The 23,292-nt window shown below is 39.1% G+C and overlaps 1 protein-coding gene across 2 annotated transcripts; it reads right to left on the bottom strand.

Annotated features, from left to right (window-relative positions):
• Positions 1-930: 930 nt before the first annotated feature.
• LOC149834077 (protein NARROW LEAF 1-like) lies at positions 931-22,449 on the bottom strand. 2 transcript variants are annotated; one of them, XM_090011206.1, is made up of 6 exons: positions 22,362-22,449; positions 21,639-22,083; positions 20,701-20,844; positions 19,254-19,494; positions 14,449-14,949; positions 931-1,705 (listed from the first exon to the last, which is right to left on the bottom strand). In XM_090011206.1, exons 1-6 carry the CDS (start codon positions 22,415-22,417, stop codon positions 1,221-1,223), a joined length of 1,872 nt encoding a protein of 623 aa, XP_089867332.1. In that variant the 5' UTR covers positions 22,418-22,449; the 3' UTR covers positions 931-1,220. The 2 variants fall into 2 exon arrangements, with proteins under 2 accessions (XP_089867332.1, XP_089867333.1); XM_090011207.1 differs by having other exon boundaries at positions 931-1,669.
• Between the last annotated feature and the right edge of the window lie 843 nt (positions 22,450-23,292).

The raw sequence follows: 23,292 nt of genomic DNA, 5'->3' as shown, positions 1-23,292 counted from the left end.
ATGTTCTAAAAAATAGCTAAAGATGTCACATTTTCCTTTTCCTTCTTTTTTGTTTTAAAAAGACACCCCTGATATGCTTAGCAACTCGAGGAAATAGCATTAACCTAAATCACTAAACCATTAGGGCACTTGACTAGTTATTGTTGTTTAAATAAGGCATCAAGCTGCCTCACTATTGGGCCATGTAAAGGCTCACAAACAAGTGACCTTAAGCAAATTAATTCCCTTAGAATTATTAAAAAGAGAAAAACACTCAAGTTGCGTCAGGCCATTCTGGGTATTGCCTTTCTCCCTATTGGGTTCTCTTCACAATAGTAGGGATGGTATTTGTCGTATTTACATTTAGTTTCAGGGAAAATTTCACATAAATGAAATTCAGCATACAGCTTAGATAGCCATAGTAAAAGAAATCTTATGGAAAGGAATCAAGAGTTGTCAAGATCTTGTTAACAAATGGCTGAAATATCATCGTGGTTGCATTTCTTCAGGAACCGTTAAGCCATTTGGTGCTCAAAAAAGCTTCTGGAATTCAAGATAGTCACTAATTCTATCAGGGCTAATGGTAGACTTCAACAGTACAGCATGAGGATAAAAATCAACTACGATTGGATGCCGCTAGTTACCTATGTTGGGCATAACACCTTATTAAACCAACCATTCACTTGTTAAAACAAGTCAAAAAGTTCATGACTGTATGGTTCAAAACAATAATATTTTAGCATAAAACCCAACAAGAGGATGCTTTGATCAGATAAAAATATGGAAAATGCACTTTCTATAGCAAGAATTACAAAGTAGTCTGTCCAACAAAGTCATTTAAGTTGAAACTAGGACGTGTTAAATAAAAAATATCAATTGAAACTTAAAGAGAATAATGCTCTAGTAGGAAACTAGAATTAAGCATCAAGCACGAGAGAGAGAGAGAGCATGGGGTCATAGATTAGTGTATAAATTCACTTTACCTTTTGTGTTCAAACATAGTACAGTCCAATGAAACTAATGAGTAGATTTTTGTTGATAGGCCTTCGTTACCAATTTCAGATGAAAACAATCATAGAGAAGTAAAACAAAATTAGCCAACAGCACTTAAACAAAGAGACGCAGGACCATACCGGTAATTTGGTATACTGCCAATGCCCAGATAATTATCTGCAATTTCAGTAGCTATAAAACTCACCGCTTATTGCATTGCATTAGATTCATTGGAAACAGCAACCTCCTCAATCACTGCAACAGGCTGAATGTGTCCGCTTTCTCTTTGTGTTGTCTCCTAGTTGCAAACCAATGGAGATATCATCATTTGAACCATCCTTACCATCTCTTAATCCAGATAAATTTTCAGGAAATTGATTCCTGTTCTGATTAGGCTGCCCCAAGGAGACATGAAAGTCCTGCATGAACTGGTGTTCCACGCTAGTGGATGGCTCTGCCAACCTGGTGATGAAATCATTTGGTCGAAACATGACATCCATGTCAATACCACTGCTTTGTGGTGCCAAACGGGATCCATAGTTGGACATATCCTCGAAGTGGAGAGTTTGACACCCATCGTACTTGGACTTTACAGTAAGTGACGGAATTGGAGACGTGCAACCTTTAGGAGGTGGCTCCTCAACAGTTGGATCAGAAACTGCATTCGATATGCACTGCCCTTTTTCTGCCATGGCTTCTGCTTCATGACAAGTAGTGTCATTAATGAAGTATGCTGCATAAAGAATGAGCATCAATATGAAACCTAATGTTTTAGAATCAGCATTCATGTATAGTAACATAATTCACATTGCCAGAGGAGCCTATCTTAAGAGGAAACCAAGACTTCTTCCACAGAAATTAAAACATATACCTTCAGTATTAAGTTGCAAATTGTTTTCTTCATTCAATCCAAAAAGAAAACTGAAGGTTTCATGTCTTCAAAATATATTGCAGCAAAATGGGACATTTCAAAAGTAACAGCTGAAAATTGTGCAGTGCCTTGAACAACAATCCCATACTAAATGATGCAAACAGTGGGGTTTGCATAAGGAAAACATACAAAGTAGTAGACCCATACAAAGGAGTTCACTCTCTTCCTGTTCTTCCCTTGCTCATGCAATGGAGACCAAAATTGACCTTTCTTTCAAGCTCAACAAAAAAAACTACATGATGTAGGCTTCCGCCATGAAAAACATTCTCAAAAGAAAAAAGCCTTCGGGGTATGTCATGGGCACTATCCCAGAATCCCAACTCAAGTTCACAAAACTAGAAGGGGGTCAAGAGAAGGCCTTAGAGGGAGATGCTCGTGCCAAAGCCATTGAGGATCATTATAAGCAAATGGAAGATTAGGAAAGCAACCATGCAAAAATTCTTGTCAAGCTTAAGGTACGTGCAAATATTGCTAAATTTCGAAAAGCCAATGAAGCTTGGTTTTTCATGAAGCGTATATATACCCAAAAAGATCTTGCAGGAGCATATTTTTTGCAAGAAAAAAATAGGACCACCAAGCAAAAGGAAATGGGTATCCAAGACTTTTATAATGCTTTGAATCTCTTATGGGATGAACTAACACTTTTGGAGTATAAGTGAGTTGCTATTGAAGACGTGAAACTTAGGCAAAAACAAATTGAACAAGAGAGATTTTTTCAATTATTGTATGTGCTCCATCCCTAATTTAAGCAAGTTAGATCTAGATCGTCTTTCCTACATAGATCTACTCCCCTTCCTCTTGAAGATGCTATTACCAAAATTGTTCAAGAAAAAACTTGTCTTGGTATGAGAAAATTGTGATGAAGTGTTGGTGGTATCTAAACCCGGCAATCATGTTAAGACCTATAAGCCTCTACACTTTGGGAAGCAAAATAATTATAGTAATAATAATAATCATAGTGGTAGAAGAAAAATGATTATTTGTCATCATTGTAAGGAGTCGGGTCACATTAAACCCATTTGCCCTAAGTTGAATGGAGCCTTTAAGTATAAAGTTGCTTCTATTGAAGAATATACTCCCAAGAAGGAAGAAGGCAAAAGTGGAGTGGATCTTAAAAATACACTTGGCCAAATATCAATGACACTTCAACAAATTCTTAAAGCAACTTCTCCTACATTGAGTGTCGCCATCACCTCCTCATCTTTACCCGGTACGTATTCTTGGATTCTAGATTCGGGAGAATCTTTCCATATGACTCCTCATGAGAATGCCTTATTCAATATATGCATCAACTCAAACTTGTTTTGTATTTCTACGGCTGATGGAGCCATTTTGAAAATTAAGAGAAAAAATATTAGATTCTAAAGATTTTCAAAAAAAAATTGTCCCAAAAGTTAGAGTTGTTCCCAAACTAAATTTAAATCTTTTTTCACTTTCTCAAATTGCCGACCAAGGATGTGAAATATCTTTTTCATCCAAGGGTTACTTTGTATAGGATCTCCGATCCAGGAAGCAGAGCAAAGCCATAGAAAAGAAGATATTTATTTTATGGAATCATTGCCTCTTCTTTTAAATCATTTTGTACCTATGTCCAAGATAAGGGTATTGAAACTTGGCATAAAAGACTTGGACACCAAAGCTATTCTAAAATTTATCTTTTTCCTTCTGGAGGAAAATTTTGTAATGAAAAAGATATAACTTGCAAAGATTGTATTTTTGGAAAAATGAAATCTATCTCATTTCCAAAGAGAACATATGTTTGAACAAGACCTTTTGAATTGGTGCATTCGGATGTATGGAGTCATTCTTCTGTCATATCTAAAGGTGGTTACTTGTATTATGTGACTTTCATTGATGACTTTACTAGATATGTGGGTATACTTTCTTAATTTTAAATCGGAAGTTTTTCCCTTCTTTAAAGAATTTCACATTAAAGTTAAAAATCAATTTCAAAGCAATATATCTATTCTTAAATCGGATTTGGGTGGAGAATATCTATCCAATGATTTCAAATTATCTAAAACAAAATGGGATTTGCCATCAAAGATCTTACACTAAGACACCTTAACAAAATGGACTAGCGAAAAGAAAGTATAGGCATATAATAAAAATTGCTAGAACTTTACTTATTTCAAAAAATATCCTCAAAAGTTTTTTAGCCGAAGCCGCTTTAACTTCCACTTATTTGATAAATAGAATGTTATCATCTACTTTAAAAAAGGTTTTCCCTTATGAAAAGCTTCTCAAACTGATACCCGATTTTAATCGTTTATGAATTTTTTGTTGTAAATGTTTTGTGCTTTTACACAAAAGAGATAAGTTATCACTAAAAGCAATTGAATGTGTCTTCATTGGATATGGTGAAAATAAAAAAAGATATAGATACTTTGATTTCAAAATTAATAAACTCCATGTTTCTAAAGATGTGACATTCTTAGAGGATATAAATGGTTTTGAAGAGCATGATATAATGGAGAAAATAGACTATATGATTTTGTATGATCTCTCTCCAAGAGAAGATATACATACTAATGATGACTCTTCAACTATGAATACCCTAATATTGAGTCACCACCGAGTAGTGATGACATCATTAATAGATCTCCTAAAAATATTCAAGTTTATGCCCAACGTGAGCAAAATAACAATACGAGTGCTTTAGAAAATTTTTCTCAATATAGTGAGCCTATAGAGCAAACTCTCTTAGAAGATCTAGTATAGAATCTATTATACCAAATAAGTTTGTCTCTTATAAATCACTATCTCCTAATTATAGGACTTACCTAAAAGCATTACTTTCATTCCATGAGCCTTCACATTATAATAAAGCTAAAAATGTTCCTCATTGAATTGAGCTATGAACACAGAATTAGAAGCCCTTAAGAAAGCAAAAACTTAAGTAGTTTTGTTACCTTCAAACAAAAAAACCATTGGATGTAGATGGGTCTTTAAGGTTAAAACCAAGAGTGATAATTCTAGAAAGATATAAAGTTAGGTTAATAGCTAAAGGATACTCTCAAGATTATAAAATTGACTATGAGGAAACCTTTGCACCCGTAGCTAGAATGACTAGTATTAGAACTCTAATTGTCGTTGCTTCAACTAAAAAATACCATATATATATCAATTAGATGTTAAAAATGTCTTTCTTAATGAAGAAGTTTATATAGATCATTCACCGAAATTTGATATTGGAAAAGAAAAATCTTTTAAAGGCTTTGTATGGTCTTAAAGATGTTCCTAAGGCCTACTATGATAGATTCAGTAATGTCATGATTGATTTGGGTTTTCATTCATGCTAAACTGACACTGCTCTTTTTGTCAAAAGTATAGGTACCAACATTGTTATCCTTCTACTTTACATAGACGATATGATAATAACAGGAAATGACAAACAGGGAATTAGTAATGTTAAAAATGTTTAAAAAAAATGATATGTTTGACTTAGAATTCTTAAGATATTTTTTAAGAATTGAAGTTGCATATTTCCCCAAGGGTTACATCCTTTCTTAAATGAAACTTGTTATAGATATTTATGCTAAATCTAAAATTGTAGATGATAAGAAAGTGAAAACTCCTGAAGTGGTGAATGATAAACTGAAACTTGAAGATGAGACTCATCTTAAAGATCCCACACCTTACAGACAGCTAATTGAGTCTCTTACTTATCTGTCTATCACCAAACCGGATATAGCACATGCAGTTCATTCTGCTAGTCAATTTCAATATGCTCTAACAACTGTGTGCATGAGTGTTGTACTAAGGATCATCAGATATATCAAGAACACCATAACTAAAGGATTCTTCCTATCCTCATCCTAATCTTTAGACTTGCTTATACTGATGCTTGCTGATTGGGAAGGAAATCCCAATGATAGAATCTCAACTACTGGTATTTGTGTTTTTTTAAGAGATTCTCTAATTGCTTGGAGATGCAAGAAACAACAGAAAGTCTCATTATCTTCTATTGAAGCCGAATACAGAGCCATAGCAACTATAACTATAAAACTTGTATGGTTAAAAAGTCTTATCAGAGACATGAAAATCAACATCTCCAAGTCTTCGAAGATGTGTTGCGATAATAAAAGTACAATTTACATTGCCAGCAACCATACATTCAATGAGCACACCAAGTACATAGAGATAGACTGTCATTATGTCCATGATGAATTCTTAAGAGGAACTATTGAGTTGCCTTTTGTCACTTCTAAATTCCAGCTTGCGGACTTCTTTACTAAAGCTCTTGTTGCTTCACATTTTTTGTTTCTTCTTGACAAACTTTCGGTGTTTAAACCTTAAGTTTGAGGAGGTTGTTAAAATAGTATATATATATTATGATGTCTGTAATTTACTTTTTGAGCCAAGGGTATTTTGGTTATTTTTCCTTGTAATAAAATATCCATAGAGACCGCATGTAGCCCTTTTTATTTTTTTATTTTCTCTTTTTTGTCCTTGACCAAATGACCAAGGGATCTTTGGTCATTAGCCAAAGAGTTGTTGGGAGGCTGCCCAACAGTCAGATTTTTTACCGTTGGGGGCTCCCATCTCTTTAGAGCTCCCGATGGTCACCCCTTTGAATGAGGTTGTGTGTATAAATAGGGTTAAACCCCTCCTGTTTTCTTGAATGCTTGTGTTAAGCATTTAATCAATAATGGCTGATATTTTTTACTTTTGTGTTTTCATTATTGCCTTATTGGCTTTTGTATTGTCCCATGGTGGACTTTAGCATGTGAACTTGTGTGATTATAATCTTTTATAGCCCTAAGTGGCTAGTGTTTTTCTTGCTTCCGCATATTTCATTACAAAATGACCAAGTAAAGACATATATATGGTTATATATCTTTCTAGGCCGCAGCCATATATTATGTTTAGATGAACTATGAAGGTAGAGAAAAAAAAATTTGTTATATTTATGCATGAAATCACTTGCATGTTAACTTTCATCAAAGTACGTTATCAAACCTTTTTGTTAACTGCTATTATTTATTACTTTAGATTTAGATATTGTTCTTACATTGAAAATAATAAATATTAGATTAGTTTCTCAAGTTTACAACCGAATTTTTATTGCAAGATAATTAATTTTGAAACAATCAGTTGATGAATAGTAGTTGTCAGTTGAACTTGGATACTTGATTCATTAGTTTAAATGCTCTGAAAGATTATCTATCTTCTGTACTTTTGGATACTTAGACACTACTTAAATCATTACTTCTTGTTACTTAAATTTATTCTTGGTTATGTATGTGTTTCTAGCATTATATAATTGTTTTTACTTGTATGACTGTTCTACTGCTTCTTTACATAGATAATAAAAGATAACAAGGTCTGACTGAGTCATTAGGTCAAACACCTAAAGCTGAGCCGAGATTGAACAAATCAGGTAATGGGTCAGCGGGCTTTCAAACTATTAACATCAAGATCATATTGAGAAACAGCATGTAGTTCATGGTATAATTACTAAATTTAGTCATAATTGACAAACATAATATCCTACCTTTTGTTCATGGTATAATTACTAAATTTAGTCATAATTGGCAAACATAATATCCTACCTTTTCAATGCTCACAAGTAAATTATTCCAAAGAGTTTGTAGATCAATGTAGAATTCATGGGCATGAATGCAACTGCCCAGACCTGGGCCAGAAATTGAGAACCTTGACAATCCAGAACAATGAGGTTAAAATACTGCTAAAAAAGACTTAGGAGTAGCTCATACATTTTATATTTGCATTCATATATTATAGGAAATAGAAACTGTAACAAGACTGCTTTAAGTCTCATTGCTCTCTAGAGAGGTCCTTACAATCAGAACTACATCACACAGATGTGGAACAGGTGCGAAAGGATGTGACATGGCAATTTAAAAAACTTGGGTGCATATAAAACAGTTCATTGGCACATATATATTCATTGGCGCTGGTCATTGATATTGGAAAAATGGTTAAGTTTAGGTCACAGTTCATGATCTTAACGAGTCATACATACACCCTAGTCTATGTCACATGGGTCGGGTGTGGGTGCAGATGTGGCACTTAAAAAAAACTTGGGTGCTGGGTTGCGGGGAGGGTATATATATAAAACCAAACCTAGAAGACGAACCCAGCAAACGTTGGTTCAGGTTCTACTGAGCCCAGGCCTAGGTTTAGGTTCTGCTGAACCTAAGAGCCGAACCCAGCAGGCCTGTGTTTGGCAATTGTGCCAATGAGGGGAGGAGGAGGAGAAAGAAGAAGAAGAAAGGGAGGAGAAGGAAGAAGAGAGGAGGAGGTGATGAAGGGAGGAGGAGAAGGAAGAAGAAAAAAGAAAGGAGGAGAAGGAAGAAGAAGAAGAAAGACAAGAGGAGGAGAAGGAAGAAGTAAGAGGTGAGGAGGAGGTAGAGGAAGAACAAAGAGAGAGAGAGAGAGAGAGACGTACCTAAGTCGTCTTCGCTGCTGCTGTCGGAAGAGGAGTCAGGAAGGGGGCCCTTCGTCGTCGCCGTCAAAAGAGGAAGAGTCAAGAGGGAAGGGGGAGGGGGTGGCACGATTGTGCCCTAAATCACCTCTCCCCCCAAATCCAAATTAAAAAAAAATGAACCAAAATAGACTCAGTCAAAGTTGACCAAATCTATTTTGGTCAAATATAATGCTGAGTGCAAGTTGACCGCATCCAGGGGTATTTGACCGCACCTAGTGCGGCAAATTTTAATTATTGTCGCACCCGCATCACATTGCGTCGATGCGAGTGTAGCGGCCCTTTTACAGAGTCCGTGTGACAGACCCTAGTACATGTTCTTCTACGCTGAGGGCATCCTCGAAGAGCAGGAGATTTTGTGACATTTCTCATTGGCTGTCTTGTGTTTCTAAAAAGTTGTTTAATAGTTGGCATTCTGAATCGCATATAGAATAGGTTGGTTTAGATCGATCATAACATGATGATTATGAATTACTTTCATTTGATTAGATGATTCTACTTTGAATTATATATACATCTGGACTTGGTTAGGGTCAACTGAGTCCAACTTTGGATAAAAATGGACCCCGGTGTGGTTGATTGCATCTGACACTGCAAAATCCATGTCCAAGTGTCCCACCTGCACTGATGCGGACGGGACATGAGTCCGTTGCCCTTTTAGAAGTGTCGCTGTAACATAGATTAAGATTGACTTTGAGCAAACAAGGAAATACAAGCAATTAATATTTTCAGAGAGGATTCCCCCAGATGTCTTTGATAAGATCATTTAGGCACTTCACTTCCTAGACATCTCATGTTATATACACAAGATGCACCAGCCTACATGCACACGACAATGTTGACATGGCATAAATAATTTTGTAAATAACAGTATAGCACATGAAAAATTATCAAACTGTGATGCAGCATAAATAACATATTATATAATAGTAGCTGGAAATTCAAAGATACCAAGACAAGGAAAAGGAAATTCCCCCCATGGACACTCGATGTTTTCCATGTTTCAAGGAAACATGAATCTTTTAAAAATATGTATTGACGTTTTCACAGAAGCTTGTGTTTACAATGAACGTGACATACAAAAATCAAAAGCTCCTTGAACACACTTTTCTAAAATCTACATGTTTTGTTTATTGAGGATCGGCCTTTGGATCAACAGATTCTGATGTGGGAACAGGTTTTTCTAGCAAATCAAAAAATCAATGGCTGTAAATTTTCGACTCCTTGACACTGTATGCACGTTGTTGGAGTGTGGGGATTGATTTCTACCTTGATATAAATCCCTAATTTCGGCAAAAATTGTTGGAGTGTAGTTTTGTAATTTTACCCAAAATAGGTTGCCTAGAATGGTGGTAAATGCAATGAAAAAAAGTCTTCATGTTACAAGGAAAGAATTATGCCATGTTATGTCACATGACAATAAACATTTTTGAAACTGTGGGAGTAAATCTACATCAGGGAGCAAACTAAAACAGGTTGCATGTATCTTAGAGAAAAACTACTAGTAATTTGGAAAACTTTTGGCGACTAGCGGAACACCTGCCCCACTAACACATCCTCCCTTCACTTTGCAGCCTTTTCCACTGGATTGGACCTAGAGAGATGCCTCTGAGCCTTATTTTTATTTAATTTATGAACACATTTGCAATTTTAAGGCTTCTTTACCTGGTTTGATTCATAAAAGAACTTATTATGGTAGAATTTGGATGCATTCATGAGAAAGATCTTCCTTATTGCAGTTAGCATTGCTTGGCTTTTTTTAGACTTTATAAATTTTATTAACATTAAACAGAAATATCCCTTTGGTGGTGGCTATGCTTTCTAGTTCCATTCTTTCTTTATCAGGGGGCACATAGAGGGTGAAGAGATTTTAAACACTACCAAAACACTTTTCGTATTCAAACTTAACATACCTAATTCACTTTATATAATGAGACAAGCAAGAGCATGAGTGACAAAAGGCTTAGGGGTTGATTAACATAGCTGGATCGATTAGAGCAACCACTAGCTCGAGTGTAGAACAAAGTGACTCAAGGTTTGTCCTTTGTAAACTTTTCCCGTGTTACTTTGCAAATTTGGGCAAAAATTTCCTAGAAATATTTGACTGGTGGAGCAATACATTAAGAGAAAATATCAGCAATCTGTCCCAGGGATACTCCAATTTGACTCCCATTCTGTATCCCCTTGTATACAAGTCATATTGGAAACTTTCTAAAATGGCCATATCCCTGTATCCATGTCAGAGTTGGCAATGAATTCACACGAATGGATTGGTCATCCTATATCAGAAATATGTATATGTATATCCTATATTAAATATTGCATGTAACCCCATTCAGCATAGCAGAACGAAACATATTGAGATTGATCAACATTTTATATGGCAGAAAGTCGAGATGAAAGAGATAGAACTACGTCATGTTCGAACAGAAGACCAAGTAGCAGACTTGTTTACCAAAGGGTTAACAGGACATCAATTCTGGTTGTTAAAAGGCAAGTTGTACATGCTCCAAGACCACGTACAACTTGAGGGAGGGTGTTAAAATAGAACATGCGTATGGGTCTGGATCCAGATCCATACGCACGACGCCGTTAACGTGCGTAGGATTTTTCATTAATGGCATTTATGTAATATAGCCATTGTAATCTGTTTATACATATAATGTTTAGTGCTCGGTGGCTGCGTGTAGAAAATATTCTGAGCAACCCCAGCCATTGTGCAGCTCTCTCTCTCTTTCTCTTCTCGTCTCTCTCTCTCCCTTTTTTTCTATTCTTCGTGCAGATATCGATCACGGTAGCAGCCCCTCAGCCCATTTAACATCCTGGACCGAACCCCCTCGGGTTCGACCCAATCCAAAGGGGCCCACCTACTCCCGCTCGCGGGTGTGCTGCCACGGGGCCTCCACGTGCAGAGTCAGGAGGAAACATTGAGTCCTTCCCGAGTCGGGCTGACGAACCCAAGCCTACAGTAGGACCCAACATGACGTTGGGGCCCTGCCTACCCGGCTCGGCCTGCGGCGCAGCACCCGTGAACCGATGCCATGAGCTTTGGCCTGCAGGTGGACCCAGCGTAACGCTGGGGTCCTGCTAGCTCGGTCCGACCTGCGACGCTATCGCAGGGACTCGCTGCCACGAACCCAAACCTGCAGGTGGACCCAGCGTAACGCTGGGGTCCTGCAGACTCGGTCTGACCTGCGACGCGGTCGCAGGGGCTTGCTGACTGGGATGTGGTATACCCACATGAGGGGGTTTGCCTGTCGTGATCCCCTGATGAAGTTGGAGAGTACCCGGATCGGATGGGAGTATTGGAACCGAAGGTGAGGCAGCGACACGGCCAGACTGAGGGTGCGTCGGCTGACTGATTTCTGCGAAGATGGGATCCACGCGTGCCACTGCACTGTCAACTAGATCTGCGCCTGATGTGGATATTGCAACTGTGCGTTGTTCCATGGGTGATTCAAGGGCGACAAGTCGATCTTCAAATCCATCCATACGCTTCGACATACCGGCCAAGTCTTTATTTACGCGCAGTAGGTTTTCCTGGATTTTTGTCAACACGTCCATCATTCGCAACATCGGATCTTTACTGCCGGTGTCCTCCCGTTCTTTTTCACCCGTCGGATCATTGCCCGCCTCTTGAGCCATGCCGCTAATGAAGGAGGAAAACCTGCTCTGATACCACTTTGATGCAGCGAGGTACCGGTCTTCACACGTGCTTGACATTGGCAGATGGAGGCACAACCCTCACGGTCATGCGTTGTGCTGAAATGAACAAGAATGCCCACCGACAAAACGATGGGGATTGGTGCTTTTGTTTATTTCAATATAAACTTCAAAAGGAACAATGGAATGAACAATAAACGAAGAACTGCAAAGGACAAAGGGAACAAGCAATAGAAAAAAAAATGAAAACTGCTGCAATCTGAACATTCTCTGCCTCACGCAACCCTAGGAGAGGGTTTTAAAGTCTGCTGCTGGATCCGGGTCACGGGTCCAATCTTGGACCCGAGTTGTGATCCGGGTCGTCTTCATGTTGCTGCTGGATCCGTGACGTCCGGACTGTTCCACGCCTGGAGTAGGTATGCAGGGGCACGTCCCTGCATCACAGCACCGTACCTGTAACCGGATCGGACCCGTGGGTCCGATTGTCCATCCTCTGTGGTGGATCAGGCTTCCGGGTCACGCCTGGGTCATGTGGTATCGATCCAATCGGGTCCTGCTCTGCATCAGAAGATTATCTGCCAAAGGGATGAAGGTGGACAACTTGGAGCTAGGTTGTGGATCCGATCAAAAGTCAAACAATGAACTGCAATGTTTGATAGAGCTTGACCTAATGCAAGCTGTGAATTCTCCCAACACAGGTCAAACATAATAGAGGGCAAGGGAAAGCAGGGCTTGGTAAACAGCTTGGTGATTGATTTTTTTTATCAATTTAATATATTTTGTGAATCATGTTCCAAAGGAAAATATGTCATAGCCAGATGAGTGGCCCACTGGCCCATGCTAGATCATTCACACATTTGGAAGGACAAACCCCCAGATTGGCTTCCACCTTTCCAGTTTCCATCTTTGCAAAATATTTAGTTGTGCTTCTTGTTATATTTTTTTGCTGATAATGTACTGGTAGGGGTATATAAAGTGTTAAGCATATAATAGAACAGATATTTCATATAGACCTGATTGGATTCATTGCAGATCACAATGACCCAAATGGAAGTGTTCAAATCAGGTCTGCAAGCTCTATATCTAGTTGGGACCCATTGGGATTTATGCACTCACAAAGATCCAGCTGACACACAAGCATTGACATGGATAACCTAAGTCAATCTGAATTGCCTAGATGAGCAGTTGCATTTTGGTGGCCTAATGTAAATATGTGGGCCGAAAGAAGAGGAACCACTTATGTCCAACCGCTAATCCATCTTGATCCAACCCACAACCACAAGGGTCTAACATAAAACATGCATAACTGAAAAAGCCAACTCACATCTAGAAATAATTCCTCACCAATGATATGTACATTGTCAACCATGGCTATGGAAGCTCCTACCATCTATGAGACACAAATACACTAAAGCTCGTTTTTATGTCATGGGAAGCACATTATAAGGACATTGTTTTCTGTACATCGTAACCACAATTTTATTAGAAGCAAGAAATTTGCATAAGGCATTATGATTCCTATAGAAAGCAAACCATAGTTGGCCTATTTTAATTGGATTGAAGGATAAATAATAAATAATAAATTATAATCCATTTTTGAGTAGATATATCAGATAGAACTGACTACATTTGTTACAAGGGGAAATGATCCAACTATGTTCAAATCAATATATTCCAGAATCAAGCAAGGTCACACTGACAAGGATCCAACTTATAGGAAAACTCTGGCATGGAACACCTAAATCCACTTGGACCAACATAGCACAACTGCAGAGGATGCTGAATCGCTGATCTATCCTGATTCCACATAGAACCACATGGTTCCAACCAGACATATAAAAGAACAAATCAACTCAAATCTGGAAACAGCTTATCTTCATCAAGTACATTTTAACTACACGGCTAGATTTTAGGAGAGGTGGACAGTCTAGATGGAACCATGAGCCAAGAAACATAATATTACATGATCTATAAAAAGATTATGGCAAAAACCAAACTTCAATATCTCCAACCTAGGAGAGCTTGCAAGAAAACAGCAGGATAATTACTCGGGAGAAAAATTGCAAATTAAACTTTTTTGTCCAGTCTACACCTCCACCTTTCCAAGGTCAATTCTGTGCTTGGTAGTAATATCACCATAAGAATTTCAGAAATTTACTAAAACTATGCAAATATTAGAGAAAATACACGAACTGATGTGCAATATCATAACTAACAGCCAGATTCTGCAAAAGGAAATTTGTCCAAAGTTTAATGCCCAGATGAAAAAGAAGAATGAGATCCAGCCAATGACCAGAACACACTAATTTCATGAGAACCAATGACAATAGATAGTCTGTGCATGGACAGTCTTATGTGGTTTGCGACTCCGACCTAATTCCATAATTGAGAAACATGAAGCAAGAATAACAGGAAGGGAAATCTTTTTAACCTTGAAGGGCAACATCTGTAGTGACCAAATCTAGTTGAAGCAGATCAAGAAGGCGTCCAAGGTCAACAGCACTGGTCCAGTTCTCAGGACCCAATCCATCCTTAAGCTTGAGACGTCCTCGATTTGCAGTACCACCCCAAATGATGCCAATGGGCCTGGGCTTTTCCATATCATCACCAACGACAAGTATGAGACTTCCACTGTCACCTTCAAGATCAAATGTCTGCCTATTTTCTCCAACAACAAGAAAATCTGTGAAGAAACATATCCCTTTCTCATCATTATATTCTAATGCATATGCAAGGATAGTGCCTTTGGTTAGGCCTGAGCTCCTTCCAACTTTCACAACAGGTTTGCCAATTAGGCTCCCAACAGGTGCTTGCAGGTCAACTCGCATAACCTCCCCCATCTCTCCCACTCCTTTAACTGAAGTTGTGACTTTTGTCAGATCAAAGCTGTCTGAAAATGGGACAAAAGCTCCATCTGCTCGCACAAATGTTTCTGTAAATACAAAACAAGATAAATTAGCATATGTTAGTTTGTACATGACTGCACTAAATTATTCATGAGCAAAATGAAAATAGTAATGTTCAGAATCACCCGATGAAACAGTGAGCACTAACACACTATGGCTCTATTATGGACTGACACATACACTTCTAAAGAGGATCAAAATTTGGGTTGAAAAACATAGTTTTAAAACTCAGTGACTCACAACTAGACTCGGCATGGGTTGACTCATGACTCACCGAGTCAACTCGGTGACTCATCCAAATCATGATGACTTTATGTTTCTATAAAAATATGTATATAATATGTTTGTAAATATTGTATAACTAATTGTTACATATAATATACAAAGTATATATATGTAAAACCCGCACTCAAGCTGGGCTAGGTGGGCTCGAACCCACCAAGCTCAAATCATATCAAATAAAAAAAATTAAAAATACAGACAACCGCAGGGAACCACTCAGTTCCCCGACGGTTGCAGAGGATGTGGGGTGGCGGAGGAGTTACCCTCCCCCCCCCCCCCCAACTATCGAGTTCGGTGATGGGGGAGTTAACCCTGATTGTCAGGAGGTGGAGACCCCCTCCTCTGGTGGAGGTCTATTTAAAGACCTCTACACCTCCTCCTCTCGTCCGCTGATCGGAGAATCTGAGAGAGGAAGGAAGAGGAGGCGGGAGACGCGCTCAGGTAAATCCCCCCCCCTCTGTTTTATTTTCAGAGAGAGAGAGGTGGTAACGCCTGCCGGCGTTGGTCAGTCGACAGGCAGAGGGTAGGAGAGGGAGTCCTCCCTTCTCCATTGCCCTACACTGCTGGCCGACACGGTGCAGGGGACCCTGTCCCCAAACAGGGATCTCGACGGAGATGAGAGGGAGAGGGACGGCGTTCCTCTCCCACCAGTCTGCATCGCCGTAGGGGTGCACACAGAATCACCCGCCGATGCAGACCAGGCATCTGTCTGGGTTACATGTGAGAGAAGGGAGACAGAGGGGGCAGAGCCACCCCCTCTGTGGGTTGTGGCACCGCGACAGGCAGCGGGGTTGTGCCTGGCAGTGGCCAACTCTCCCCTGAGTCACACCGCTGGTCTGCGCCGCCGACAAACCAGAGTGGTTGCCGGCAAAATAGTAGAGACACTCGGGTGTTTTAGGGAGGCAAACCATCTCGATATGAACCAGACCAAGACGGTTCATTACACTGGATTGTGGTGCGCACTCAAGCTGAGACGAGCCCGTGGATCGGGTCCAACAGCGGGTACCCAGACCGACTCAGTCTGAGTTGAGAACCAGACCAAGACTGTCAGTGCAGGTAAACGGAAGGAGACAGAGACTAACAACCTCTGTCTCAATTTCTGTTTTGGATCGAGCCTAGATCAATGTGGATCTAGGTTCAGTCAGAGCGATCCAAATGAGAGAGAAAATGGACCATCTATTCCGGGCTTGATTTCAAGACCAAACCAGGTTTGGGTTGAGTTAGAGGAACCCGAGAAGAGAGGCGGTTGGGTCGAGCCTAAACTGAACCAAGTAAAAAGACAAAAATACCCATGAAGCATGTCCTAAACCATGGTCAGTAAAGCGATTATAACTCCTCACCCCGAACTCATATTCGGGAGAGGTTTGGTTCGTTGGAATCACCACTTTCAGGGGGTAGTTTGGTAATTTATGAAATATTGAGTTAATAATCTTGTGGATCTGATATGACTTGCAGATTCGAATAGTTCTACGAGAGACACGACTCCAGAGTAAGAGTTCAGTCCTTACACTACAGGTAAGGGGTATTATGAACATTGTTAGTTATTAATAAACAATTTGTTTATGTGCCTGTATGAGATAGCTTGCATGAAATCATGTATGAGAATGTGATTGCTTCCTCGTATATGGTGTAGCTTTACTCTAAGAAATTATTATAATGTGTTCTTGAGAGATATAATAGATGTGAATGAGTGGGCTACAATGCAGAGAATGATTTCATGTATTCTTAAGTTTTCAGAATGATATACATGTTAGAGAAATGCTGGATTTTAGGCAAAAATCCATATTCTATGCTTTTATGAAAATAAAATTACATGCATGAGAACATATTTGAGTAATTTCCTTAAGTCCCTGTATTCGGTTTTAATTACTGCAATTTGAGTTATCTTAGCATGCTAGACTTAACCCCATAAGTCTCAAAAGAGGCGATGGTGGAAAGGGCTACCTGGCAGCTGTCAAAGGGAGAACCGCCATAAGTGTGGGCCACTGGTGATTTATTGTTGTAGAGACACTACTGTGATGTAGAAACACTACATCGTTTGCATGCTTAGATTTTTGTGAATATCATAACCCTAAGAATACTTTGAGAAATTATTGAGATAAAGAAAAAAATGAAGTTGAGATAGTTCCCATGGAAAAGCAAGAGTTGCTTAATGTATTCTAGGGGTTATATTTCACACAATGATTGAGACTCTAGGCAGACCAAGATGTAGCATAAACTACGAACCTTGAGGCAGGTATAGCCTTAGACACCTTGAGGCAGTTAATAATATAACCTTAGACACCTTGAGGCAGGTATAGCCTTAGACGCCTTGAGACAGGTATAACTTTAGATGCCTTGAGGGCAGGTATAACCTTAAGACATCGTAGAATTGAGGTATTCTACATAGGTTGCTATGCTCATAGTAGGCTATAACCCAGGGTTACCGAAAGTGCTATACTATATGGGGAAGCGTGCTTCCCCGAACCGCATTTCAAAAGCGTGAAACGTGGCACTTCCGAAACATGTGAGGAAGCACCAAAAAATTAGAAATTGCGCTTCCCAATTTAGGGAAAGCGCGCTTCCCATTTAGGTGAAGCTCGCTTCCCCTTATTTTTTCATTTTTTGTGTTTTTTTTCTTACTTTTTTCTCTTTTTTAGCTTTCCCCTCACTTCCTAGGTCGCTTCCAGTTTGCTTCCAAGATGATTCCTAATTCGCTTCTAAGTCGTCCCGCGCTCTTGCTTCCTAAAATTTTGAAAGTGCCTGGCTTCCCGCTTCCGCTTCCCCAATCACTTTCCGCTCTCGCTTCCCTTATTGGCAACTCTGCTATAACCAGTATATCTGACCTAGTACAGTAGTTAACAGTGAGTGAATACTAGCTTATGAGTTTGAAAAAGTGAACGGCAGTAAACTAAAAGAAACTAAGTTTGTGTTATGATGTGAAAAACTAAACTCACACTAGGAGCTTAGAGCTCACTAGGGTTGAATGTGAATGTTTAATTATTTTTAATTGTTTCTTACAGAGTAGTAGACTCACCCCCTAATAATTACAAATATAGGTTCCAAGAGATCTACCTGATGCAAGTCGACATAGTCGCATCTTCTGCAGGTGTTCTTAGTTTGTGAGGCCTTCTTCATGAAACATTGATGTTTTATTTTGAGAAAAAAAAATTATGTCATGGTTTCTCTGCGTATACTTTAAACTCTTCCCTCCGAGAAGTAATACCAACCGAACCCAGACTCAAGAGGTCCCAGATCGAGATGTTACAATATATTACATCATTAACTATGAAAATATGTTATTTATATACAATATACATAATATGCACATATATATACATTGTATATGTATGACTTGGCTGACTCAACCAAGGTTTGTTTTGGGTCATTCAATCATTGGACCCGGTGAATGGCCAAGTCACCTAGTTGACTCGGTGAGTTTTTAAACATTGATGAAAAGCACTAAAAAAGAGGCCCAGAGAACAACAACCATAATGCTAGTCAACCTATGGCACATAGGTGTGGGTACAGATGCAGGTGTAGGTACGGGTGCGGATGCGGGTGCAGGTACGGGTGCGGATGCGGCACTTTAAAAAAAACTTGGGTGCGGAGAGTATATATATATATATATATATATATATATATATATATATATATATATATATAACTTTTAATAGTTTTAAGTTAACACTACATGTATTTGTGTGTATTTATGTATATATATATATATATAATATAGATAAAAATGGACTTGATTAGGGTTAACTGAATCTACTTTTGGATAGAAATGGACCTCAGTGTGGTTGACTTCACCTAACATAAAGGAAGTTGTGTCCAAGTGTCGCACCTGCCTTGGTGCGGGTGTGACACAGGTGCAGTGCCCTGTTAGAAGAGTCCATGTGACATAGTAGTCAACTTTGGGCATATGAATGCAATAATGTTATGCAACATATGTACCAGACATAATGCAACATGTGGCATCACTCGGACAAGAAATAGGTATACTTACGCAACGTACATACTCTTTTCTTAAAGCACTGAGTGAAAGATTGCAAATTTAAGAACTAACCTGGATTTGTGCTAGCAAAAATCCCATACCAAAGTTCATCTGTAATAAATGAAGTTGCTCTCTCAACAGCACCAAGATATACACCTGGCCCAAGATTAGGAGGCAAAGGATGAAACATCTTCTGATTGGGATAGTCCAAGTCCACAGCAACATGGCGGTTTGTCAAAAAACCAACTTGGTGAGAACCAGTCCGGCTTCTTACAATGGTTCCAAGAGTTCCATATGTTTCTTGACTTGAAACCTAATCATGGACCAGAGTTATGTTCTTAACATATCAACAAGTAAAGGCTGATGAACATATTTATCTTTTAGTTTTTTTATGGACAGCTATATGAAAATATATCAATTACAAATTCAAACTAACAACAAACAAGATCTCATTTTACCACTTGTGTTGATGACAGCAATCTTATTGACATCTAATATTTACTTTGGTGTGCCCAGAGACAAATTTTGACATGGTTAAATCCATGCAGTGTTCACAATAGTTAGATAGCTCTTCCAAGATGACAACAACAACACACACACGTCAATGCATTATTAGCCAGCAACTCAAATATTCTAGAAAATAATCAAATTGTTAATGCTTCAAACCTATGTCACATGGGTGTGGATACGGGTGCGGGTGCAACACGGGTGCGGAGCAATTTCAAAAATTTTGGACACAGGGACATGGCTATATATATATATATATATATATATATTTAACAATAATAAGACTCGGTCAAAGTTGTGCCCATTAGGGGACAGCTATATATATATATAACAATAATATATATATATATATATATTAAAATATATATATATATATATAAATCATTTTTTTTAGTTTTTATACGTCTTTTGTCCTAAAAATGAACAAAAATAGACTCGGTCAAAGTTGACCGAGTCCAAAATATGGACGGACTCGGCCCCGGTGTGTTGACCGAGTCCGACACTTGGTTGACCGTGTCCGCACCCGTGTCGGGTACGGGCGACACGGGTGCGTCGACCTTTTAGCCGAGTCTGTGTGACTTAGCTTCAAACACAACAATCAACCTCCCTGGGTGATATTCGATAAAACATAACTGGAAAAAATATCGAAAGAAATAGACAGAGAATGGTATGAGGCAATAATAGACAAAGTCTCATCAAATTCAAAAAACACATGTTTTGGTAGAAATTCTGGCACCATATGATAGGGTCACAGATGGTCAATTATGTTTATCTGCTATTTCTCTTTAACATGTTGAAAAAATATTTATTGTGTAATTATAATCTAATGAAATTAGAAACACTGTTATAAGAATAAGATAAGTAATACTAGTAATGGATTTTAGAGTAAAAATGTAATCTTCTAACTGTAAAAGAAAATGATTCCATGCATCGTTTTATAACATCACATTGGAAGTAAGCAATTGAAGAGATCTAGAATATATTGCAGTAGAACAATTGCAGAAAGCTACACCTGAGAACCTGGACCAATACGGGGATCACTTCCTCTTAGGCCCTCCACTAGCTCTGTGTAAACCTGCTCTTTTGGCGTTGCAACAAGTGAAGTATAGTATGAGAATTCCACAACATCCACGTCACACCAAATGCCTCCTGGGCCCTAGAAAAGAAAAACACAGAAGTAGTACTCACTGGGAAAAAAAGAACTCTATAAATTAAGCAAACAACAGCCAAACAATCAACCGTCATCAAGTTATAATATAACAAAAAATCAGTAAAACAAACAGACTTTTAATCAGAGTCAACACCTGTGATACATGGGCCTGCATATCCACTGTACGTAATCCCATATGGAGACTCTTGACACACCCAGCATCCATGGGCTTAATGAGTACAGGTAGAATATGCAAGCATCCATCTCTTATACATATATAAAGGTTCCACTTTTGGACTAACTAGAAGTTGGACATACCCAATTGAACACACTGTGGCGTTAGGACTAACTATATATACGAGTGGATATATGATTTTCCAACTACACAGTACCTAAAAAAATTATGTGTGTGTCTGTTGAGGTTTTTTGAAAAATCTGCGTACACAGACACATGATTAAAAACCCATTTCTACTAACAAGCCACATAGATCACATCTATTGGGTCTGATTGAACAAAAAATTTAAGAAAAAAAAAAAAGAAACAATTCCTACTTAATGGTATCTTCATTCTATCATGCGTGTGTGTGTGTAAGAGAGAGAGAGAGGTTCACTATAAATATTATAACCATGAACAATATAACGCACGCAAATAAATAACAACAGCAAAGACCATTTTCACATTACAAGCAAGAGAAACATGAACAGTATAACTGCAAGCAAAACAACAATTTTTTGATTGCTTCATTCGGCCAAATTTTGTAGTGATAAAATCCCATGCATGGTCATAATAGAAACGTTACCTCAAGTATCGCGGGTAAGACTTGGCAATCCAACAACCACCTCCGGTGGACCTTCCGGGCGACAAAAACCAGTATGGCCGGAATATCAGTGAGGGCGCCCTTCCGCATCCGAAACCCGACGGCGGTGCCGAGGCTGTAGCGCCTCAATATCTTGCTATGGAAGGCCCTAATGATCATCAGATCGAGCATGGTGGTGGCCTGCTGCCCGGCAGGCAACGTGCCGTCCCCATCGGAATCCAGCTGCTTCTGCAATCCCCAGAAGTAGGACGCCCTCTCCTCGGCCGTATCGTTCAGGCGGGTGGAGCCCGGCCAGAGGAAGTAGGCGGCCGTGTTGCTCTCCGAGTGCTGGCCGGCCGACGGCGATTCCTGAATCGCCGGGCTGCCATTCTTGTGCAGTGCATGTGCAGAGGAGCCAGAGAAAGGAGGGTAGTGGTCTTCACTGAGCCTACAGAAGAGAGCTCGGTGGAAGATAGTCCATACAAATCATTTTCCAAATGTACTGCTGATTCAATATCAAGATATTTTCCATATTCCACAAAAAAGAAGCACCCGTGATGCGGCAGAACCGAGAGAGAGAGAGATTTTATTTTCTGATGGGGTGATTTAGTTTTAAAGAGTTGGGATTAAAATGCAAAGTGGGGTTGTAAAAAAAATTTGAAGTTAGCAAATCACAAGGCTACAAATATACCAGACATGTAAAACTTAGAGAGAGAGGATGCGCACCTGAAGTAGCAGGGGTGTGGCTTTCTTCTATGGAGTTGCAGCTGGGGCTCCAACATTCTACAGAGAGAGAGAGAGAGAGAGAGAGCAGGGCGGCGTTTTAGAAGAGAATTCAGTAAAGTTAGTGAGAGATATTTATAGTCATAGGCGTGCATGTACGGGCCACTTGCGAATGTCTCATTTTTTGAAAAAAAATGATGAAAATGAGAAATGTGGAAGAATAAAAGGGAGACTATGCGTTTTACTTGTAGCAATGAGTTGCATGATTCTACTGCCGCCGTTACCCTACTTGGACAACAAAGAGAAGGGATCAGGGGACCAATATAGTTGACCGTAACGCTCGGAGTCTGGGGTCCCCTCTCAGTGCAACAGCTTTTGAGCCAATTTACCCACTCAAGACTCCAGCTCAGGTTGTGTTTTGGCTCAATATTAATACAAGATTAAGGATAATATTTAAATGGGATCCCAATCCTCAAGTATGCAACCTAATTCGAAGCTGCACCTTTTGGGCTGAAACTTTTGTAAAATGCATCAATACTTTGTTATGTCTAATCAAAATACCTCTGCACAACTTTAACCATTGTTTCTGGAAACGTCCCCCTTAGGATTAGACTGAGAAGCATGATTCCAAAGGAGAAGTACTTCCGGGGAGGAAACTCAGTTCCCATCACATGGGAAGCACGCTTTCAGCTCGCTTCTTACCTTGATTTCCTGTTGCTTTTTAGTTATTTTGTTTCTCCCTAGCTTCCCTTCTATCCCTTATGTTTTATGTAAACATATACTGACTTTTACTATAACAAGCTTGCATGTTCATTTTACATAGCTTCCTACTTGTCTTTATAGCATTTCTTATCAGCTTCCATATCGTCGCCTATTTGCTTTCCATACACTTCCACAATTGCTTTTGTTATCATATCTCACTTTGTGTTTCCTA

Source organism: Nuphar pumila, chromosome 6 (genome assembly GCF_984573655.1).
Source record: "Nuphar pumila chromosome 6, dmNupPumi1.hap1.1, whole genome shotgun sequence".
Taxonomy (NCBI): domain Eukaryota; kingdom Viridiplantae; phylum Streptophyta; class Magnoliopsida; order Nymphaeales; family Nymphaeaceae; genus Nuphar; species Nuphar pumila.
The sequence above is the reverse complement of the archived record's forward strand: the minus strand, read 5'-3'. Positions and strand labels throughout refer to the sequence as shown.